A 23391-nucleotide genomic window follows, 5' to 3' on the forward strand; every position below is an offset into this window, starting at 1 on the left:
TTCTCCTCAGCTGGGCTGCTGGTGGGTCCAGATTTATTCAAAGTGAGACATTCCTGTATCCACCAGCCTGCGAATGAGACTTCACTGCAGTGGGACAAAACCGAAACATAATGGAACAAAATGAAACAAAACAAGCAGGCCGCCAGCGAGCCAACCTCCCCGCCCGACTCAGCCGCAGCATCCCAGCCTGGCTGTCCTCACCCTCTCTATCTGGGAGTCTGGGCTGAGCCCCGTGAGCAGGAGGCTGGCATCCCCATCTGATTTCTCCCCTGTGGAGGGCTTCTTTCGTTCCCCAAGCAGGACACCCACATTGGGTAGTCTTCTCTGTTTGTAGGTCTGCTGCTTCCTAACACACCCGGTTATTTCATGGTGGTGACGGCGGAGCCTCACCTTCCGGGGAGAGAACTTGACCCTCTGGACACCTGAGTCACATGTGAATCTGCCTCCTCTAGGGAGCCCTATTTCTGCTCCATCATCCCGGGTTCTTCCTGGTGTGGGGCATGGCATGGCTCCCCCACTGGAATGCCAAACTGTCTCTCTGCTTTGCAGAAGGCTGCCCCTGGCCCCAAGGTTGGGAGTGTGACCCGGCACTCCTCCTGGGGCTGGTCTGGGGTCATCATCCTAGCAGCCGACTGGAGCCGGTCCATGCCCCTCCCTGCTCCTGCCCCAGCAGGATCTTCTGCCAGCCTTAGGGGACCCTCTTCTCCTGGCTGTGGGGCCTCTGCTGAAGACCAGCCTGGTTCTGCTGACCCAGGTCAGAACACGCAAGAGTTACTGTTTGGCTGAGAAACTTGAGAAACTCAGGAGAAACACACCAAGGCTTTGGAGACAGCGTGAGTCATGGACAGGGGTCTCGCTCAGATGAAAGCGACTCTGGCCACCCCCTGCTCAGCTCCTTGGCCGCCACCTGGGCCCCTGATCCCATCTCCCCCACCCTCCCCCAGTCCAGCCGTCTGCCACTGTGACCTGGTCTGAGGAGTGGCTGCTCCCTGCCACCTCGGGCACACTTTCCCCACAGAGACACTGCCTGGTCATCTCTGCTGCACTCCTCTCTCTGGGGACCTGCTCCGGTCCTTCCAGCCCCAGCCCTCACCCTCTGCTCCTCATTCCAGTGGACTTTCAAAGCTGCCCAACACAATCACAACAGAATTGACTCACAAATAAATCTAATAATTTACTTATTGAAATCATCAAGACGAGAGCAAAGACGAGATCTTGGTTTTCCCAAAAAAGAATTTTAAAAAACTGCAAGAGAAAATGAGGCCTGACAAGAAGCCAGTGGTGGCTCTTGCTCCACGCTTGATGGGACTTCGGTTGGTGCCCTCAGGTCTCGGCTGGACCTGGCTGGTGGGGGAACTGAATGATCACTCACGAGTAGGTCCTGCGGCCGCGCCTGGATTGTCAGGAACACGGTCGAGTGTGCCTGTGATTTTTCTGGGGGGCATTTGTGGAAGCTGAGAGCTATAACAATTCAGAGCTGGACCCACATCAGACCCCAAAGTATGGAAAAGATTCTGGTGTCCCAGTATATGGAATGAAGAATAAAACCCATACTATACCATATACGAATTATTCATGTTTGGAACGAAACAAAACACACACGCATACAGAACTACAGCACTTTCTGGATTTTCTGATTCTCCTCTTATTTCACGTCGGTGCTGTTTGACTGGTGCCCTTAGGCGCAGACTTAGGGTCCCATGAAGCCCACTCCTGCACGGGGCTCCCCCACATAAGAGGAAGCCTTCCTTGTCCTGTAGGGGTAAGGAGTGGGGTATGGGGCCGAGCTAGGACTGTGGCAGGAGCCGGTGTCTGGGCTTCCAGGGCCCGGCTTGAGAGTCGGAAGAGGGCAGGCGACCATTGGAGGAGTGGGGAGCCTTCCCACAAGCACAGTTTGGGGGCTCCTCCCCAAAGTAGGGAAAGTCCACAGGAGAAGCCCAGTTTCTGAGCTTCAGGCTGTTCTGCTTAGACTGAGGCCTTGGGGCCCAGGAGGTGGTAAGGCTCTGTGAGCGAAGGGGGGTGCCCTTGGGCAGTAGGACCCATCTTCCCCTAACATCTCTGTGGCCACATCTAGTGCCTAGTCTGGGCGGGGAAGGGAAGTGGTGGGCAAGGTGGAGATCTGAGAACTATCCAAGGTAGCCGAGGCCAACGAGGCAAGGCTGTTAGCCCCGGGGGGCAGGGAGCGAGCAGAGACTGGCCAAAACCCTTGATCCCAGGGACTGTGTGTAAGCGCATGGCCAGACTCTGAGTGTGCTTGAGGCCAGGAGGGGGAGACAGGTGGCCTGTATGATGAGCCCAAGTGCTCCCATGCCAGCCACCCAAACCACTTCCTCTCCTTCCTCCTCATCAAAGGCATCTCCCCTGCACCTGTGCAGCTCTTTTCTTGTTATCCACCATCACCCAACTCGGGGACCAGGCCTCTAAGGCAGTCTCCCTTCCAGCTGCCTCCACAGGCTCTGGGAACAGAGAAAAGAAACGAGCCGAATTGTCAGCTCTGTTCTCTCTCTGCCAAGCCCCCAGCCACTGGAGCCTCTGCTGTCCACACCTTTCCCACCTGGTGCTGCCCAGGACGGCTGAGGAAGCCCACGCACTGTGTGACCTGGGCTCTGGCAGGAAGGCCGCAAGGGGCCAGGACAGACCTGCGGCGATTCCAAGGCCAGGGACGCACGGCCTTCCCTTTTCTTCCTGCTCACTGTGGTGAGCCCAGCAAGCAGGAGCCTTCTATAGTCCAGACCACTCCAACCCCACCGGCAACACTGGTGAAGCAAGACCTTAAGCCTCTGGCTCCTCTGGTCTCAAGAAGCCAGTCACAAGATTGATCTGCTTGGGTGCCTTTCTTCCTGGGACCCCCTAAGCTGCAAAGGGTGCACACTGACTTCCCCTAGGGGCCTACGTCCCCACCATGTACCTGGCGATGCGGCTCCAGGCTCACACCGCCCCTCAGAGATGGACCTCCTCACCCAGCAGGCTCAAGGATGCTCACTGTGCTCCATCCGGTGAGACCAAACCAAGCCAAGTATCGATTTGACAGAAAGATATGGATATGTTAGGTGGATAATGGTGAGGGGATCCTATTTCTTTCTTTTCCTGTTCAGAGAACACCTCTCCTCCACCTCACCCGGCTGGAAAGCAGAGGCCAGATGAAGGAAAGTGTGCTCGGCGGTCACCCAGGGACACCTCCATCTCCCTGGGCTCCTTCCAAGAGTTCAAGACCAGGGAGCTTCTGGGAGCAAGGTCCCCCTTTCCCACCATGGCAAACGCTCTCGACGTCTTCGCCTCTCCGTATATTCTTAGAATCAGTCAATATGATTAATTTTACATGGGCCTAATTTCCTGCTTTTGCCGCGGAGTCCTCCCAGCCTCGCCCATCAGCAGCGACATGATACAGTTTCTGGTTATATTGGTCAACCAAGATATTGATATTATTAATAATGGATATCTATATGCTGACCTTTGTCCACACAACTGAATCACTCTGGGCTGGCTGTCACATTTCTTTAAGAGGTATTGATAAGCCCATTACTGGAAGGGCATGTACAATCTTAGGTGTGTGATTTCACTCACCTTCAAGCATCTCCTGTGCAAATCTACCCTTGTGGGGTGAGCTGGTGTGGGTATAGTGCCATGTGCAAGAGGGAGCCTGCGGGTGTGTGCTTGTGTGGTGAGTGTATGTGTGTGTGGACATGCGTGTGTGAGTGTGCATGTGAATGTGTGTGTGTCTGACTTGAACACCGGCCCTTTTAGAGCTGATCAAATAGTCAATTAGAGCATTATAGGGAGGTAGCAGAATCAGAGAGTGCCTACAAATACACTGTGATGTAGTGTTTGATCTTTGGATGCCTCTTGTCTCCTAGGACTAGCGCAGGAGGCTTGGCTTTATAAGATATTATTAGGTTGATGCCTCGTTCTCTCGGTGTACCTGCCAGGCAAGAGGCAGCACTCACTGGGACCAGTCTGGCCAGAAGAAGCCATGGGGAGGTTCCCCAAGGGCCACGCTGCAAACTGGACTTTGGGGCCCTGCTGCTCCCAGCCTCGGTCTCTGAATCTGTGCAGTGGCGGCAATGCATCTGGCTTGCTTCAGGCCAGAGAGGGAGTTTGACTCAGCTCAGCCTCCCAGCCTTCTGCACGGAAATTCCCAATCATAGGGACGCTTGACACTCCTTAAGGCCTTGATGTTCCATACACACTGGGAGTGTGGCCTGTTGCCTACTAGAAGGTTGCCCTGGCAGAACGCATGTATCGTGTGCCCACGTGGTGTGCACAGAGGCACACAGATCTCATCACTAGTCTCTCCGTGACTGCTGTCATCTCTGTAACGGCTGCCATTCCTACGTGGGTGGACAGTGTGTCAGGGACAGTGCCTCCATCAAATCTGTCTACAGTGATCCATTCCTGTTTGGACCCAGACACACTCACTTGTCGGGAGAGCCCCCTCTCTTGCCCCTGTAAAGGGAAGCCAGCTAGCTAGAGAGATCTTTTGGATCCTCAGACATAGTGTATGAATAAACCAGACATGGATTAATTAGGTGTGACTGCATCATTAAATTAGAATAATGAACAAACAGCCACGTATGGCATTCAAATCTGCCTAGAACGACTCCAAAGGTTACTTTCAAGTAAGTCACCTGTCAGTTTGCAGGTTTGGGGGACTCTGGAGAGTGAGGTTCCTGTCATACCTTGAGAAGTGGACTCTTTAGGCACCAGCTATTCCAGGCAAGGACCATCCTTCAATGGGCACCCAGATTCCACCACCACATCCAAACAATGGCTTGGTTCGATATAGCATCATCTATGCACGCTTTGGCTGTGAGCATTTCTCAGAGTGAAATATGACGGTAGCACAGGTGCTCAAGAGACAGGAGGGAGAAGTTAAGAGGTGTGGGCAGCGGATGTGAAATGTATCGATCCCGTAATATTTATGTGGATGTGCACATAGTTGCTTATGCACATGCCCCCCCACACAAACACTCACACACACATCTTTTCTTTTCCTTTGCATTTCCATAAAGTCTGTTCTTATTCTATTGACACTCCCTGTTTCAGCCAGATAGATCTGAAGATGAACTAAGTCCCAGTGGTGTAATTTTAGAAACAGCTGCGCAGCAGCGGCCCCACGCCCTGGGCGGGGGGGCAACACTCCTCTCCCTCCCCATCCTAGGACAGAGCGGCTATGCAGTAAGATGTGTTTGTCTTTAACAAAGAGGAAGAAGCAACAGCTCAGAGGAAAGGAAATGAGTAGGAAGGTCGCTTGCCTCACCTCAAGCAGTGGGATAGCCTCATGCAAGGGGGGGCTTTGTTATAGCAAGATCTGTTAAGTAATCAGAAACCTTTGATCTGGAGCTGTTCTTAACAAAGGTGATAATTAATTAAAGCAGAGTGTATTGCACTAAAGTAACATTGCGGTCAGTTTATGCGCTGTCCCGAGTCGGCCTTCGGAAGTCTCCGTCAATTAAGCTCTTGTTGGAAGCCAGCTCATTATCAATTTTTTTCCCCCCTGAGCTTTGATCAATATTTTTGGCTGTTCCATCCTCACAGAAGCAGCACTGTGTCTGTCTCGGTGAGGGCACCGGTTTATTTACATCTTGCAGATAGCCACGTAGGATTTGTTCCTGAGCTGAGCTGCTGGGAATCGCTTCGTTTGAGTGTCAGTCGGCTCAAGCTGGCGGGGAGATACAAGGGAGGATAAGGGAAACCAGAGGTGGAGCGCGCAGAGGGGAGCGGCCCCGTGAGTGCACGGTCCTGAGCGCATCCGCTTCTGCTCCCAGAGGGACTCAGAAAGGAGGGCAATCACCTTGGGGCTGCCCACCTGACTGCTTTGTTGGTTTCTGTGGGCAGAGCTGTGGCTTGGGCTTTACACCTATCCTGGGGCCACTGGAGATTGGATGAGTGGAGATGGTGGAAGCCCTTAGGACAAGCACATCAACTCTGGAAATTCGTCTGCCACTATTTCTACCCCATCATTGTCCTTTTGCCCTGACATCTTTCACCACACCCTCATGTCACCAAGTGGAGCATGGATCCTTCTCTCCAGGCCCACTGTGGGATTTCTGAGGGCATCTTTAGTAGCAAGGGGGGAAAAGAAAAGAGGGACACGGAAGAAGACGATAAAAGGGCCTCAACTGAGCTGGGGGCTCTGTTCCCCTCACCTAGGCTATTTGGGCAGGATTAGATGCTTTCTGTGATTCTTGAAGATGCGTGTATTTGAAGGGCTGCAGAAAAGGTGAAAGTAAAGGAAGAGAACATGTTTTCTTTGCAGAGAGCCCAAAAGGTGGGCCACCAGGTCCCTGCCACCTCTACATGCTTTCAAGTTAAATGCAGCCCCCTGCTTGCCAGGGCCTAGCTTGATTGGCATGGCCAAGTCCTGTGTGTGTGTGTGTGTGTGTGTGTGTGTTTGTGTGTGTGTGTGTGAGAGAGAGAGAGAGAGCACTACAAGAGGAAGGTAGGACTGGGATGCCGAGGGGCAGCAGGTGGGGTAAATAATGCAGTTGGTAGAAGAGCGGTGCCTGCAGGGAGCTGGGCTCTGTGGTTAGCCACTCAGATCTTGGATGGAAGGTCATTTCTAAAATGAGTCAATAAGTGAGCAGAAGTGGGCAAGCCTTTGAAGAGCAATGAGTGAGGGGAGATGAAACCTCTCCCCGACCTGGACATTTGGGTGGGGATATCAGGCTGATGAATAAGAGCACACCTCCACACTAGAACTTAGATCATGGATAGAGCCAAGCCATGAGTTCTGAGGTGGAGCATGCACAAAATCACAAGAACAGCGTTATTCTCTTTTCTCCATCAGCCATCTCCCTGACCACACATACAGCCTTGCAATGTGAAACTATCCCTAACATCATCTCCATGCCACTTGAATTCATCATGTCTTCCCTGCACGCACGCACACACACACACACACTCACTCACTCACTCACATTTACACCAACACCCACGCAGGCTGCAGCAACTTCCCTCCCCCAGACCTCCAGTACCCAGAGACACACACAGGTTTTCACACCCTCCAGCTCTTCTCTCAGCATGTCACATGGGATTTCCCTTCCAAGTTCAGAAGCTGCTGCAGTTTCAGCCACTGTAAACCAGTGCTCCCAGCTACTGGCTGGCATTTGGGCCTCCCAATTTTCAGTTTTCCTTTTTTCTGCCTATGATGTTGGAACTTAATTTCTATTGCCTCTTCCTCTCCTCTACGGAGTACTTGTTCCAGATCTTCACCAGTGGGATCCCTCTTAGGTCAGTTTGGAAACTGACCACCTTCTGGTGATGTGGAAGGCATGAGGTGTGCAGTGTTTTTCCCAAATCCGTCAGAGGCAAGTGAGCCCAGCTGTTTTCTCAACCAAAGAGGTGGTGTCTTGGATATCTCCTCAGGCCTCACTCAGAAACTCCTCTCCCATCCTGGTCTATAAATTACAATAATGAGAATGATGATGATAATAATGACAGCGATGGCCTTTGCTCCAGTCACTGGAGTGCGCTGAGGTTGCTGAGTATTAGGAATGTCCCCTGAAAATAAGCTTCTGCAAAGCACTCTGAAAACTTTACAATACACAGAACGGAGGCGATGTTTGCATATCTGTGGCATGCATTTTTGTAATTGTTTTCCTTTGGGTTGTTTTTAAGCTATGACTTCATTCAAGAAAAGCTTTTCTTTTTGTTTTATTTTGGTTTTTTGTTTGAGAAGCCACAAACATCAGCCAACTGGAGCAGGTGGAGAGAGTGAAAGTATGCCAAGGGGGTTCTTTCAACCCAATCTAGAATTCCCATTAAAGCTGAGTGGGGTGGGGGGGGAAGTGTTAATATCTCCCTGTTGAATTGCAGTAAAATCTAGGCCAGCCCTGGTTCCCACATGTGTGGGATGCGCTTACTCATGCTTGCACATGGATGCATATACGTGCACATGTGCAGATTAATTTATTTCTGTGTGTGCATGTGTGTGTGCACACACGTGTGTTGATTCTCAGGAAGTCTGATAAATGAAATCATGCACAACCAGCAAATAACCACCAGCATCTTAAGTAAACTAATCATTTCCCAATAGTTTTTTTCTTTACTCCTAAATAGAATACTTATCAACATCTGGAATTTGGAGGTTTTTAAAATAGGGGCTGTGGTTTAGATTTATTTTAACTTTGCGATGATTACTATTGGTACTTTTCTTTAGTGAAACATTTTTTTAAATGTTTTTCTTCTTTTTTTATTACAGTGTTCTCATTTTCCATCTCTTTCTCACAAGGCAAATCTTTCTTTTAAAAGCTAGATGTGTGTGACCAGCCACTCTGCCAGTGTCTTTCCCTGGACAGAACAGAATTTTTATTTTTCCAAAGTGTTTTTTTTTTTAAGTTCATCTTAATTGAGCTGATGACCATGCTGATACTTTGGCTTCCCTGTGTCTTAGACTCATTTGAAAACAGAAATCAGATAGAACCTCACTGGCTTTAATTCACCTACCTCGGGAAAAAAACAACAACGAGCTCTCTTAGCTAAAGTCAAGCAGCCGAAACTCAATGATTTTGTTACGTCTTACACAAAACTACAAGACATAATTTTATGAAGCTGGTCACAAATCACCCAAACATAATCATAACCCTTGCCCTTTCCCTTTTTCCCAGTTGCACTCCAAATCAAGGGGCTTGAGGAATTTCCTACTCAGATACCATTGAAATGAGAGGTTGTGAATCTGACGATGAGTATATTTCAAAATGATATACTCTCCGGAGCTCAATTCACAGAAGGTTCCATTACTCTGTCCCCACCCTCCCTCTGGATATAGTATGAAAGTATGAGGGGCTGAAGTCTCTGAAGCTGTGGTTCCCGCACTGGAAGCCCCTGGGGCTGCTAGTAGAGTATATTTTCCTCCATGCAGTTGAGGAAAATCTCAATGCAGAAGGGTTATCCAGGCCACAGATCTGTTCTGACTGGTTAACAAGAGGGACTGTGATGAGGACTTGGCTGTTTAGATTAAAATGCATCGCCGGCTCTGGGAACAAGCACACATCAGTAGTAAAGGCCGTTTAAACCTTTGGGGACAGCCTTATGTTTAGATTACATTAATTCATAAATATTATACTAAATACCACTTAAATTGGACTTAAATGACTTCAAAGATAATGCATTATAATATGGCTATCCAGAGAGCACTAGTCTTTATGTCTCCCAGTAACTCAGTCTTTGCTGCCTCCTATCCTGCTAGACAAGACCAAAGTTATGAATGGATTGTGGCTTGTTCATGTGTGATCCACTAACTGCATGTGTGTGTGTTAACGGTCATGACTATGTGTGCATATGTATTTTCAGTCCTGCTTCTCTTCTCCAGGAAATACAAGGAAAAAAAGAGAAATAAATAAAAAGTGAGTGAGGGAAAGAATTAGACTAGTGGGTGACCTGTTTCTTCCTCCAAAGGAGAAAATTTCTACAGGAAGAGGCAACATTGGTCCTCAGCTCACTTTTGCTGCTACCCTGGGAGTTTACCTCTCTCTTCTTTAATCAATAGCACAATGTCTTTCTCTTTGGAGCCTGGAAAAACAATCTTTCTCAAAGTGCTTCTAACAGGGGAGAAAAGGAGACTCTGAGTTGGCTGGGAGAGTTTGCATTAAACTGGATTGTCTTTCCTAGGTGTTGTTTCTTCAGATTGTTCTGGGCTTTTTTTCTTCCTTTCTCTCTCTGCCTGGCACCCAGATCTCCCTTTGCCCATTTGCTTTCTGGTCTCCAGGGGGTGAATTTACCTTTACAGTAATCACCCCAGTCCACAACTGCTATTTGCTGCCTCCCCAGCCCAACAGCCTTTCTCTGATACGGCTGAGTTTGCTCCACAACACCCACCTACTCCCTCCTCCAGACTCCCAATTTGACTGGAGTAATTGCCTTTTAAGGTTCACTCTACGCATGGCAGGTATTCCATTAACCCTTAGAACTCTTTCCTTCTTTAGTTACCAGAGATGGCAGGTAGCCAACAAATGGATACCCACCTGAAATCTCATGCACTTAATTTAATTTTTACTTATTTTCTTCTTCTTCTCTTAACCAGTAATAGGCTTATTCCATCCACACTGGAGGCCGGTATCCTATCATGTCTCTCAATTTTATCCCAGTCTGATTCATTAGAAGTTAGAAATTCAAGCAGGGGAAAGAAAAAGCCACAAATATACTCTGAAACCAGGCTTAACAAAGGCACGTTTCTATCTCTAGCCTCATGTTATAATTCAGAATTGGGGGAAATCTAGAAGCCAAATGCAACCCTCATTCTTCAAGCCTCATCATGTTTTTTGACTTAACAGTAATTAATCACCAATGGCAAGCGAGTAATTTTTTAAGGTGGCCGGAGGCTTATTTTATCAGGATTAGCTAATAAATCAGGCTGTATCACTGAAGGAGGAGTTCAAACTCTTCTAGGACTGAATAAACCAGCCCTTGGAAACTGTCTCATTTATTCAGCTCTCTCCAAGCTTCCAGGCACTGTTAGGGACATTGTGGCCCAACCTTGCCTATAAAAATCCAAAGGATGGAGAGGCAGGAAGTTTCATAGGGGAAAATATACACTCAGGCTCTGAAGGGTGAGCTTCGACAACGAGGCACCCAGAGCCAAAGGGCCTGCCTGCCCCTGACTGAGCCAGTTTAGGGGAGGAATTATTTAGAAAATGAAGTTTTGCTTGTCCTAGGAATTCTGCCCAGATATGTGTATGTGTATATATATATATGATGTGTTACATATGATACCACTATATCTTAACCTTCTCTGCCTTCCTGATGCAAATAATGATAATTCTACGTCTTTACTATAATACAAGGGAGCCCCCCAAACCATCAGAAACAGAGTGATGATACCAGTGGGGGGTCTTGAGAAAAAACCAAGGAATATTGTTTAAGATTATCTTCATTTAAAATAAAGAAGCAAAGAAAGTGCTCCAACCCAGATCTCATAGGAAGCTCAGTTCTTCACAACTGTCTTTTTGCCTCTAGTGGATTTTGATTTTTTTAAACTTTAAAATCTCAAATCCCCACAAGAACCTATCATTAAGATGGACAAAGAATTTCCATACCTCTGCTTTTTAATTTTCATTATTGCTATTTTAAAATCTGGGGACGTATTAAAATGACAAAGGTTTGATACAAACCTTGATTAGCTTCTAGGGAGCTTGATTGGAAAGGGAAAAACTACAGAGATATGGTTGTCTTGAGAGGGAGGGTGATAAAAGGGGAAACAAATATTATTTCGAAGACTGCCTCCCCATTCCACCTTTCCAGTTTCTCTTCTGAACAGACAGACATTTTCTCCATATTGAATAAAGGTTGGTTTCTCCTTCCATTACAGCCCCCACCCTCACCCCACCCCAACAAACCCAGTATATTTCCATTCTGCTGTGTTTTTGTGCCACTCAACATGCCATTAACTTTAAGATTTACTCCTCAGCAGGCAAGCTGGAAGATGCTAAAGCCAATAAAAACTGCTCTCTGGGACTCCAACTATGAAGAGTTTGGAGCTCTGCTTAGTATTCGGATGAAGGGAGGGCTGGAGAAGGAGGGAGGTTGTGATAGTGAAAACCACTGCTGCTCAGAGAACCAGACAGCTCCGCACTCTGCACCTAATGTGCCGGAGGATCAGCTCTGCTCATAGCCCATTTGTGGCCAAGGATGAGGCTGCTCTCTGTGTGTGGGTGGGTGTGCGTGTGCGTGTGTGTGTTTTCATCTTTAAAACCACCAGCTCTATACACAGCATCTTCAGCAGCTCTCCCCACTACTGTTTATTAAAAACGGAACGTCCATACACATCCCTTACAACTTCCTTAGCCTGGTGCTCCCTCTCTGCCTGACGATCAATCTCTCTCAGAAAGCATTTAACTTGCCCACACAGCTCCAGCCCCGATTAATTCCCGCTGCACATCCTATACATTACGGTTAGGGAGCAAGCACTGGGCTAATTTCGTCACCCACCAGCCACCCACACTCGTTCTACAACTGAACACGTTTGGGGCTCTGCCTTAAAGATAATAAAACAAGGAGAAAACAGACAGGCTGCAGACAATTCCCATGACCACTTTCCTAAAAAGTTGCTGGGTTTTAATTCTTTGATCATTCTGATTCCCCCTCCTCCAAGTACTCACTAGCAATGATTGCTTCAAGGGAGAGAAATAATGTACTATAAACGTCTCTGCACGGTGAGTTTGGGATAATTTAGGATACACCCTCCAAAATGCCTATCTTTCACACACACATTTTTTCCCGAAGCCCTGCCTGCTTTCTTGAGGAGGGGATCATTCAGGCTTCTCTGACCCCCCACTCTACCAGGGGATGGCTGGTTCCTTGCTAATTCTTGCCTTAGGTTTTGTCCCTCTTTCCTTCAAACAACCAACCCCCCACCCCCTCCTCCACCACTCAAACCACAACCGGATTATTCAGGCACACGGCTCGACAGGGAGAGTTTACTGTCAAATTGATAGCGAAATAAAAATATCTCTTTGAATTTGTCACCTCTTTTTTTTTTAGACGGCTGCGCTCCCTGCTACTCTGGCCCGGAGCGAAGGAGAAGACCATCTCCTGTTAGCATTTTCAGCACCACGGCGATGGACAGCACCCTTGGTCCCCGGCCGGCTGGAGAGCCCGCCAGTCCGCTCAGCGTCCCGGGCTCGGCCGGCACAGCCGTCCCCATCCCAATCTTTCAAGTCGCTGGACCCAAAAAGCCAAGCCCCGATTTCTCTCGATCCTCTCTTTCTCTTCTTCTGCTCCCGCTTCTCCCCTCACGAAACCGCGTCTATCAGCTTCTTGCCCAAAATTCAGCCTTGCCCCGGCGAGCAGCTGCCCCATGCACCCTAGTCCCGGTCTCCGCTGCCGGAGCGCCTCCCTCCTCGGCGTCCGCCGGAGGCTCCCTCTCGCGCCGTCTCCCGCTCGCTCGCTCGCTCGCTCGTCGCCGGCCGCCCGACCCGCCCGCCCGCTCCTTCTCCCCGGCAAAGTTGGGAGGGAAAGGTGCACTCACCTTTGTGCATGCCTGTGAACCTGTCCTTCAGAACCGTCAGCTCGTAGATCTTGCCGAACTCCTCGAAGAGGGGCTTGAGGTCCTTCTCGTCCAGGTTGCGGGGGATCTGCCCAATGAACAGCTTGATGGCATCGTGGTCCTTCATGGGAATGGTCGACGGGTTCCCCGGGCTGTGGCTTAATCCGTTCATGTGCCCGGCGCTGCCCGGGCTGCTGCCGAGCCCGCTGGTACTGAGGCTCGCGTTGTCAGCCTGTCCGTTTGCTAACGTGGCCATCTTTATATACATAGAGAAAATCTTCTTTCCTTTTATTCTTTCTCGCTCGCACTCTCTCGCTCCTCTCCCTCGCAAGCTCGCTCGCGCTCTCACACGCACACGCACACACACACTCGGGTTCTCTCCCCCTCGGTTGCTCTACACCTCGCTCTGCGCTCGCTCTCTGCTCTCTCTCTCTCTTTCTCCTCTCTTCTCTCGCTCGCGCTCGCGCTCTCTCTCCTCTCCCCCCTCTCTCCCTCCCTCTCTTCTCTCTCTCTCTCTTTCTCTCTCTCTCTCTCTTTCGGTCTGATCTGATTTTTTTTTTTTAATTTTTTTTTTTTTTTTTTTTTTTACATTGAACAGACAGGATCTCTGTCCTTTCCGTTTAAACAGGCTGGACCGGTTCAAGTTCGCAGTCAGACCAGGGGTGGGGGCGGCGAGTGTGCGAGCGCGGTAGAGGGGGGCGCGGGGCCCGGAGAGGGTGAGATGCGGCGGGCGTGGGTGGGGGGGGCCCCGCGCGGCGGGCGGCGGCTGGGAGCCGGGCGGCGTGGGGCGGCGCCGGTCCCCCGCGCCTCCCCCGTCGGCGGCCCCGGCGAGCGGCGGTGGTACAGTCCGAGACGGCCCCCGGCTATAAATAGCGCCAGGCGCATGGCTCTTCGGGAGGCGCTGAGATTCCGGGCCCGGCGGCCGCGGGGAGCGGGTGCCAGTTAGGAACGGGGTTTCTGATCTCCTCGTTTGCGTTTTGGGGGTTCTTTTTGTTCATAGCAGCAGGTGCAACTTTTTGTCTTTTCTTAAAAAAACAAAACAAAACATTGATTTTCATTTTCTCGTGGGTATGTAGGGGGGCGTTATCCACCGAGCTGCTCTCTATTAGGGCTCCAGGCGGGCGAAGCAAAGGCTGGGATGGCGGGCGGGGCGGCGGCGAAGGTAGAATGGGCGCTTCTTTTCCTCCCATCTGGTTCCCTTTATTTATTTATTTAGACTCGAAAAAGCGAGCCGGCTTGGAGGAAGTCCGCCCAGCGATCCGAGTGCGCATTGATCAGTGTCGAGAGAAAAAAAAAGCTACATAAATATATATTATGTGGGTAAATCTATAGACAAGAGCGCTCTCTCGCGCGCGCGCGCTCTCTTTCTCTGTTTTTTTCCCTCCTCGCATCCCCAACCTGCCAGAGCAACCCCAAATCTTCGCCCTCCGCAAAACTGTCTACAGCCACCCGAGCTACCTGGGGAGGACGGGTCTGGGGAGCGGTCGGGCCGCGCCGGGGGGACGGGGCGTAGAAATTCGGGGCCCGACCCTCGTCCCAGCCCGCCCGCGAAGGCTGGAGGTGGGTGTTTCCGTCCGGGACTGCCTCCCCGCCCCGAAGCGCAGCGGCTGCACCGGCAGGCGGCTGGCGGGAGGAAGGTAGGAGCCGGGCGCGTCGGCCGCTCGCCAGGCGGGGAAGCAGGCAGCTTCTGGGCGCGGTGGCCGGTGAGCCAGCACGAGGGACTGGCTTGATTTTGCCCTTGTCTGCTTTACTGGTTCAAATTGAAAAAAATTTTTTATTATTATTCTTTTGTAAAGCCACCATCAAAAGAAATAAAGTCCCCGAGTCGCTCTCCGGGCTGCGGCCGGACTCAGACACCCGCTGCGTGCGCTGCCCCACACGGGCTTCGTTTGCAGCACTTCCCGCTCCAGAAGTGCAGGGCTGGGCGGCACGTCTGAGGGAGAGGGCCGAGGGTCCGGCCGCCCAGCCCGGACTCCGCCGGGTTCCCCATCGGGCCCGCGGTGGCCGGGACGTCGGCTGCGCCGGAGAGGGAGTGGCTGGCGCGGGAGCTGGGTTCGAGCAGCCCCGCCTCTGGGGGCCAAGGCTGGTAGTGAACTTGATTTGGGAAAGCAGATTTTCCTTTTTAATGATATTTACCTGCTCCCCATGCTCTCCTATATTGGCGTTTCCAGGACAGCCTCTTCTCGGCTTCAGAAACCGGACAAATAAGATAACGCGCCGCTCCCTCGCGGGTTGCGGGGCAGAGCTGATGGTGTGACCCTGGACTGGTCCCCGTTGGCCCCTTTCCGGTGTTTTGCGTTTCTCTCTCCTTGCCCTCGGCATACGTGACGTTACTAGACGACATGTTTAAAATTTAGTTAAAGAAATGAGACCCTAGCTGCCTGAAAACCGAGACCCAGCCCGTTTGATACAGCCACGACGCCGCCAAGCTCTCCAGCGCCGGAGGAGGCCCCGAGGTTCGCTGCCCCAGGCCCGGAGTCCAGCCAGGACACCTCTCCCTGACGATCCCGGGCCCAACCCTAACAGCAAGTACAGTTCTGAGAATTGTGGAACTTCATCCTTTCATTTTAAGACACTCCTGCCTTTGCTTGATGGAATCCTGTGTAAGTAGAGTGGGTTCATAACTCGGTTCAGGGCTTACATTATCCAGTGTTATCTGATGGTCTAAAAAACGCCCAAGTTGAAGGAATGCAACAGAAACTCACACGGAGAGCTTCCCTGACATGTGGCTGTGGGCTTGGTGTGCCCATGAAGTGCTCTAATAAAGCCCCGCGTCCCTTGTAGCCACACAGAGGGCTTGAGCTGGTGGCTGGGAGATGGGTGCGTATGTCTGTCAGGATTATGGGTGCTTGTGTGGATGCAGTGTGGTTATGTACCTAGACCCTGTTTGTATCTATACTCTGCGTGCGTGTGTGTGTATACACCCACTGGGCTAAGACCTCCCTGTCCCCTTTCCCACAGGACACATCAGCAGAGGCCAATAACTTTGTTCAAAACATTACTTCCAACATTATCCTGTGGCACTGATACTTACTCCCAGAATCACACAACAGAGTGGAATGTATTTTCTGCCATAAAAGGGGAGTTTAGGAGAATGATTCCTTCTTGAAGCCTCTTTTTCTCCTTGCCTCCCCCACCTGCCAAAGTGAAGTGAGGACCAGGGGAAGTAAAGAAAATGAGCTGAGGAGGGCTGGGGAAAGAAGGGCCTGCACAGAAGAGGGGACTGAGGTTCATGGTCCACTTCTTTCTGACCCTCAGCCCCTTCCCTCCAGGTTCAAATAAATTATTCATAGGCATTTCATTATTCATATTTTATTATTAATAATAATAGCCAATACATAAATAAAAGCAGCCCCTGGGCAGGAGTGAGTTGGGGCATGGAGTTGTTACTGAAAGGGGAATGTCTGGTTATTTCAGAGGCTTGCAAAGACTCCTTGCTTCGTGCTTTTCTGCGCATCTGCCTCCTGCACCCTGGTTCCTCTTCACATCCGGACCCTGGACCTGAAGCTATGAAGAGCCTCTTCTTCCCTAGGGAAGGTTCCTGACTCTCCCCTCTCTCCCATCTGAGGACAGCTTATTTTGGATCTGGGCTGTCTTCCCTTGCACATTCTTCAACTTTTAGCTCCAGGGCAGGTGTGTGGTAAAGCACCCCACCTCCCCCCAGCTTTCTGGGCCAGGAGCGGCTTCTGCCAAGGCAGGATCTCTTAAAGACGCAGTGAGGATCTCTTCAGCTCCCTCCTCTCAGCCACAGCCGAGAGATAGGGTTACCATGACACAGACAGGTGTCTCAGAACATAAAGGGCCCCTGAGAAGACAGTAAAGAACGTGGTTCAGTTGGTGCTTTGGCCTCCTTGTCCTTGATCACCTAGAAAGACTTAAATTTTTTTAACCTTCAATCATCAAGAGAAACGTAATTAGAGGAAGATGGGGGCAAAGTATGACTCACTGTGGCATTTAAACAGATTGAAAACTTTTTCTGCAAGTGCCACTTCGTGGCCACAATTGTTCCATCCACTGAGAGGGAGAAGGCTGGCAAATGGAAGGGGAGCTGGAAACAATTGCTTCTCATTTGCTCTCTGCCTTTGGGGTTTACACGTTGATGCTGATTCATCTTTGGGGCACCCCATCCATGTGGTGGGAATCCTGACTCAGGGGTATCCTTGTGAAGCCTCTCGCTTCCTACTCGTCACTTCCTTTTGCCCCCCTCCTCCTCAAGAAGGGAAGAGGGCCTCATTGTGCTCAGCTCCCCTCCAGCTGGGGGACCGTTACTCCCCTCCCTCTGGTACCCACGGAACCACGTTTGCAGCTTTGGCCGTGACCACAAACCCTCAGACCTGCATGGGCTCTCCTGCCTGTGAATCTTCTTTCTTAGTTGAGACTGAGACCTGGCGGAGGGCAGGAACCAAGCCATCTGGAGAGGCAAGGGCACGCAGCAGGTGCTAGGGTGGAGTTTCTAGATCCCAATGTCTAATTTGATTTTGGGAGCAAGGCTGTGTTCATTCAAATAGACTCTAAGGATAGGGGCTGCAACCGCTACTGCTAAGTCACTTCAGTCATGTCCGACTCTGTGCGATCCCACAGATGGCAGCCTACCAGGCCCCCCTGTCCCTGGGACTCTCCTTGGGCAAACTCTCTCCCAGAAGGAGTTCAAAGCCCAGGGTGAGACACAAGCAGGGTAGAACATGCACAGCAACTTGGCTTAGAGGCACCCACTCAGTCATTCTTACATTGATACAGCCTGTCCTTTTCTCCCCTGGCAGCAACAGAGAAAGGACAGGCCTGGGAAGACCCAGCTATCTTGTTAGAAAGACCAAAGTCATCCCAAGTGAAAAGCCCTAGAACAGCAAACGGCAACAGATGGTTAAATGTCTTCCTGGCCGAGGAGTTCCACATCCACACGTGGGAAAACAGAAGATGATCCCGAGCTGTGTGGTGATCTGTGATGCGGGTAGCAGCCTTGAGGTAAAATGGGCAGGATGAGGAAGGGTAGATGGCCAGAGAGCTGGCTGATGGCCTGGCCTTAGGGCTAGGAGGGCAAGAAGTATCTGTTCTCTAAGGTTTTGTTGAGAGCCAGCTGAAAACAGAGCTTCGGTCTGATGGGGCACCCCCAGCAGAGACCAGACCTCCAGTTAAAGTCCTTCTGAAGTGAACTGCTTGCCCAGCCCTGCAGAGGGCAGTGAGGGGAGGTTGGAGAGAAAGAGAGGCTCAGTTGCTTGCTGTTTGGGCCAAGAGACTGACTCAGAGCCTGGTAAACCAGCCAAGGGCAAGACCCAGTTGGGGGCTCGAGGGAAAGTTGCGGGAGAGTTGTGCCATGGGATCCTGGAGAGGGTGACGCTGCAGTGGCACCCAGGGTTGGCTAGCTGGTGGGGTGAGCTCTGATCTGGCCCTGCAGGAAGTGGTGGGTCCACTTGGGAGGAGATGAGAGAAGTTGAGGCAGTGGGTGGAGCTGCCGGGCCTGAAAAGGACAAGGGGCTCTGGGCTCTGTGGGATGCTGAAGAGGTAAGGCTCCTGAGTTGAGGCAGGTAGGGTGGGCAAGGCGAGGCTTAACGCGGCCTCGGAAGTCTGTTTTTCTATATTCCTCATAAGCCCAGGGGTTCTGTCCTTGAATAATTTGGGAAGGTTTCGTGGTATAAGAAACAGTAATTGAGGTGGGAAAAAAGAGGAAAACAGCATCTGCCTTTTCTCAATTAGCAGTCTCCTGCCACCCAGAGTGCACAGTTGAAGGGCTCCCCTGTCCTGTCCTGAGCCCTCAGCAGGCCTGGCCAGGGGAGTGAACCCTGGAGGGAGAAAGAGAATTGGAGGTGGTCCGCAGCGTGTTTTTGGGAAACCCAGGGACTCCCCAGAAGGGACTGGCTGCCTCCTGGAGCTCAGATGAGTGGCAGGGCTAGTAAGGCTGGGGCCTCTGGGCTTCTCTTCTGGCTGGCTGAGCCCCTCGGGACACGTGCCCTTGGTCTTGTGGGAGCCCCTGGGCCTGGGCAGTGGCAGGAAATGCCATGGGGAGTCTCCCGCCTTTGGGTCAGTATGCATGTGCCCTCCAGATTCCTGTTCCAGGCTTTCATGCCAATCCAGGCTTTGCCTCACTGTTGCTGAGGGCGGGCAGGAAATGGAAGGGCAGGACAGCAGACCTGGAGATGTTGCCTCTGGAATCCTGCTTCCTGCATCCCCCGTTGGGGTTGGGCCAGCCTGAAGTCAGTGGGAGGGACCTAGTCATGCCTTGCCTGGGTCTTAGCTTCCTCCTCTGTAACATGGAGACTGGGGTCCTTTCTGCCACCCTCCTTTCCTTCCTCACATCACATCCAAGAAGGGGAGACAGTACCTGGGAGGCTGACTCACGGTTATGTAAAAACTGTTACGGTGAGAACAGAAACTGAGGGTCAAAATAGGCGACAGAATGGTGTAGAGAAAGTTATCTTATTTGAACTGAAGGGTTGGGAGTTTATCTTTTCTAAACACTTATTTATTTATTTATTTTCTTAGAAAGGAGCCAGCACTCCTCAGTCCACCAGGAGCAGGTGCTTAAGACTGTGTTTAGGTGAAACTGGCTTCAAGTCCTGCCTCTCCCACTTACTAACTCTGGGACGTTGGACAGGTTCTTTAGTCTCTTTGTGGCTCTGTTTTCTTACGTGTGAAACAGGAAGAGGAATAGAAGCTTCCTCGTTAAATGGTGATGAGGGGTAAATGAGTAGATGCAGGGCAAGTGCTTAAATCAATGTCTGATCAGCCACTATTGTCAGAGCATCACTATAGGCTGTGGGTGGGGAGCGAGGGGGGCGCTGAGGGGCTGGCCCAGGCCCCTCCACATCCTGCAGAGGAGGAGGTGTGCCCCCTCCAGCTGGGGCCTGAGTGGGACCCTCAGTGGGTGCCCTCACTTGCTGCCTACTTGTTTCTCAGCATGCTCCTGGGAGCGGCATCCTTCAGGGTGAGCGAGGCGTCATCAGCGCCTCTACCTGGGGCCTGCCCTGGGTACCGGCTGCTGGCACTCCGAGGCCCCTTCTTACCTGTGAGGTGTTGCTGTAGCAAGTCCTTTTAATTGTGATGTTTTACTAATTAGTTTTTAATTATGTTAATTTATTGTACATGAGCCCTGAGGTTTTCAGACACTGGGCTCACTTTAGAAGCTGGAATAGTGACTTGTGTTTATTACACACACCCAGTGCTGTGCATACATGTCACTTTCTCGGGGCCGTGATTTCTCTGATAAAGTTGCTGGACGCATAGCTTCTATCCGTGCTCTCTCATCTGAATTCTCCCTACTGCTGCCAGGCTCTCATGCTGGCATGGCACCCTTCACATAGTTTTGGGGGTTAAGAAACCCAGCATCTGCTGGCAGTGGACATGTGCTGGTGACCTGGAGTGAGGTGGCTGGAGGAGACCCCAACTGGAAAGGGGCTGGGGAAGGTGAGCTGGCAGGACATTTACATTGGGCTGGTTCTTCAAAGGGTTGTTTTCTAGGGGATTCAGAATCATGCATCTGTGTGGACCCCTCACCCAGCAGCTGAGGGCTGATAAGAGCTTGACAAGGAATCTGCAGCTGCTTGGTTTGGGGAGAGAGAAGTAGAGATGGGTAGCAGGTGGAGAGGGCCCATGGCACGGTCAAGTTGGGCAGTGAAGGCCAGGGCAGGATGTAGGCTTGTGTTCCGGGGTGGCAGGTGGCCATGGGGTAGGGGTTTGCAGCAGGCTGAGCCCACAGGAAAGACTCAGGGTAAGAACTCTCTGACCATCTATTAATACAGAAGAGTATTATCAATGACACAAGACCGGGACAAAGAAGGTAAAGACTGGGTATTTAAGGGAGAAATCACCCATCACCTCCAGCCCAAGACATGTGCTGAGTGGGAGGGACACTTTACTGGGCCCATTTCCCACAGGTCAGTTCTACATTCAAAGGCTGAAGGTTTGCTACCACTAGGAATATTTAAAGAAGGTACCGTAGGTTTTTAAGAACCATCCTCCTCCCAGCAAATAATTTCCAGATGGCAACCTTCTTTTAATAAGTTTAAATTCTTTCAAAGTGTTTAAGCAAAGTTGTGTATGTAAATTCTGCTCTCTTACTAAGCAGACACATTCATATAAATCTTGTGCAGAGTAAAATTTAAAGAAACACAGTCTATAAATATGACTGGGAATTTATTGCTTAAAAATATGTATATAACTTTGACTATAGAGACATGTATGCATAGTGCATGCACTGTGTATAGAAAGAGTCTGAACTTTGAAATCAGACAGGTTTTTAACCCACCAGCCACAGAAGTCCTGCTCTCAGCCTCAGTTTCCTTATCTGAAATACGGGCATGATAACACTGCCTATGATTGTCATAAAGAGGCGATCTTTATGTCCCAAAAGGTAATAAATATATCGTGTCTGCCCCACTGCCATTAAAGGTGAGCTGTGATTATTGTGAGTGGATTTATTAAAAAGTAAACTAAGGCTGTCCTTTCCAGGGATAAATATAAACTGTAGCTGGAAATAGCATTTAGACCATGCGTAACAGGACATGGGTATTTTCTGAGGAAGAGGACAGTTGGGGTTTCTCCTCAGTGGTCCTCCGAGTGTGTTGGGGAGATAAAAGTGATGTAAGTATCTGGTTGTGGGTGTAGTGTTGTGAAGGTGTTTGGGGGAGCAGAGCCCGTGTCAGGGAGGGGCCCCGTGGGTTTCTCCCCACCCAGCAGTTCAGCGATGCTCACCTCATTTAGGCTTGGGAAGGGCCCACATTGTAGCACACCCGGCACCCCCCACTGCCTGGGAGCCTGCACCCACACATCTGTGTGCCCCGACCCCCGGGAGGCTCCCACACAGACCTGCATGACTGGCCCCCCTCCAGAGAAGGAGGCGGTGGGCAGGCTCCGTGACTCACTCCCTGGCTCTGTGCCCCTCTAGCTGAGTCACAGTGTAATTGATCCCTCCCTGCCTGTGGCCCAAAGCAGGGTCATTTCCAGACGGGGTGGGGGGGTGCGGCTGGGGAGGCCTGGTTGAGGGGGCCTGGCTGGGGAGAGGCAGTCTGTGGAGGGAGGGATGGGTCATCAGAACCAGAGGGTGGCCCTAAGCTGGTGCAGACTTTTCTGGATGTCTGCTGAGGTGCTGTGTTTGGAGGAGCTGGGGCTTGATCCACTGCCCACCACCACACTTTGGTGTCCCCATTAGGGCAGGGCTGTCTCTATGAAAGCTACTGCAGGAAATAAGGAAGGCAGTGTTTGGTCTCCAGGGATCTCATTGAAGCTGTTCGTGGTGTTTGTGCTTCAAGGAGGAGGGTGTCTCCTTCTTGGATCCAAACTGAGTTGTGGGCTTGGAGGAGCGGAGGGGTGGGAGGTGGGAAGTTGGGAACATGTGGTCCACACATCATACCAGGGCAACTTCATGTCATCCTTGGCCTGGAAACAAAGAACCACCTCTGGTACTGATGAAACGGGAAACTCTGGTCCTCCTGGATAAAGTCCTCCTGGCCTGGTGGCAGAGGACAGAGTAAGGTTACCTCTGCCAAGGTCTTCGCCAGTAGACAGATCCGGAGTGTGGTCTGCAAGTTCCCAGACCAGCCTTGTCCCACCAGCCCTGCCCTTGACCGCATCACTGCCCCGCCTGGGGCAAGTCATGTGATCGCTTTTGGTTTCCTCATCTAGAAAATGGACATACATTTCTCCTTGTATGCCAGAGAAGGATCTAATGAATATATATAGCTCTAAGAAATAATCAATCATATTGTTATAAGCCTCTCTCCTCTGCATATCCCAGTTCCTTGCTCTTGTCCTGCCTGAGATCCACGCAGAAAGACCCACTTGGTCTTAACGCGTGTTCCCAGTCCCAGTTCTGAGACGATGCCACCCCACTGAGGGTAGTGCGGAGCCTTGATGGGCTTGATGCCAAGAGTCACTTCTGTGGTCATTAGATAACAGGGAGCCTCAATCCCGGCTTTGGTGGGACTCGGGCAAGACTCACTTTGTCATTGGGCCGCCTGCTTCCCTTCTCTGGGTCTTATTCTCTGAATTATGGGTTGGGAACCGTAATCCTTGCTCTGCACAAATCGTGGGAAGCAGGGAGAATCGGCAGCAAGGAACGATGGAGCTGCTTCCCGGAGTGTAGGGTGCTTATCGTAATCTACCTGGCCCCGCCCACCCCATCCTGCCTTCCTACAGCCCGGGCCTCAGAGCAGCCCTGGGAACAGAACGAGCAGCTCGCTTCGCTCATCCTTCCTCCTTCTCCTGATTATTTCTCCCAATCACACTTAATAGCCGCCGGGCTTTTGGCTGCAGCCCGGTATATAATAACCTGCAATTATTGTCCACTTAAGCTGTCCCCGGGGCCTTGTCGGTTGCGCTGCCCGGCCCGCACGGCCGGCCTGCTGATTTCCGTCAGTCAGGACCAATGAGAAGGAAGCTCTCAAGGGCTGGTCTGACAACTTGTTTGGCAGGGCCGC

General features: G+C 51.1%; 1 protein-coding gene and 1 long non-coding RNA gene across 53 annotated transcripts in view; one reads left to right on the forward strand and one right to left on the reverse strand.

Annotated features, from left to right (window-relative positions):
• CELF4 (CUGBP Elav-like family member 4) overlaps positions 1-13477 on the reverse strand; it is a 312994-nt gene extending 299517 nt beyond the window's left edge. For 33 of the 49 annotated variants that reach the window (XM_025273295.3, XM_044934447.2, XM_025273294.3 and 30 more), the window contains exon 1: positions 12965-13475. In XM_025273295.3, coding sequence (XP_025129080.1) covers positions 12965-13250 — 286 coding nt within the window. In that variant the 5' untranslated portion in view covers positions 13251-13475. Of the gene's footprint in view, positions 1-12964 lie in introns of all 49 variants that reach the window. The other 16 variants (XM_025273281.3, XM_025273279.3, XM_025273314.3 and 13 more) reach the window with 3 other exon arrangements.
• A 404-nt stretch (positions 13478-13881) lies between these two features.
• LOC123331128 lies at positions 13882-17818 on the forward strand. 4 transcript variants are annotated; one of them, XR_006547602.2, is made up of 5 exons: positions 13958-13988; positions 14199-14298; positions 15396-15585; positions 16400-16615; positions 17743-17818. It is a non-coding gene; the product is annotated as an uncharacterized LOC123331128 (long non-coding RNA). The 4 variants fall into 4 exon arrangements; XR_006547601.2 differs by having other exon boundaries at positions 13882-13988; positions 14199-15585; XR_006547600.2 differs by having other exon boundaries at positions 13888-14298.
• Positions 17819-23391: the final 5573 nt, after the last annotated feature.

This window comes from Bubalus bubalis, chromosome 22 (assembly GCF_019923935.1).
Source record: "Bubalus bubalis isolate 160015118507 breed Murrah chromosome 22, NDDB_SH_1, whole genome shotgun sequence".
In the NCBI taxonomy this organism is placed as follows: domain Eukaryota; kingdom Metazoa; phylum Chordata; class Mammalia; order Artiodactyla; family Bovidae; genus Bubalus; species Bubalus bubalis.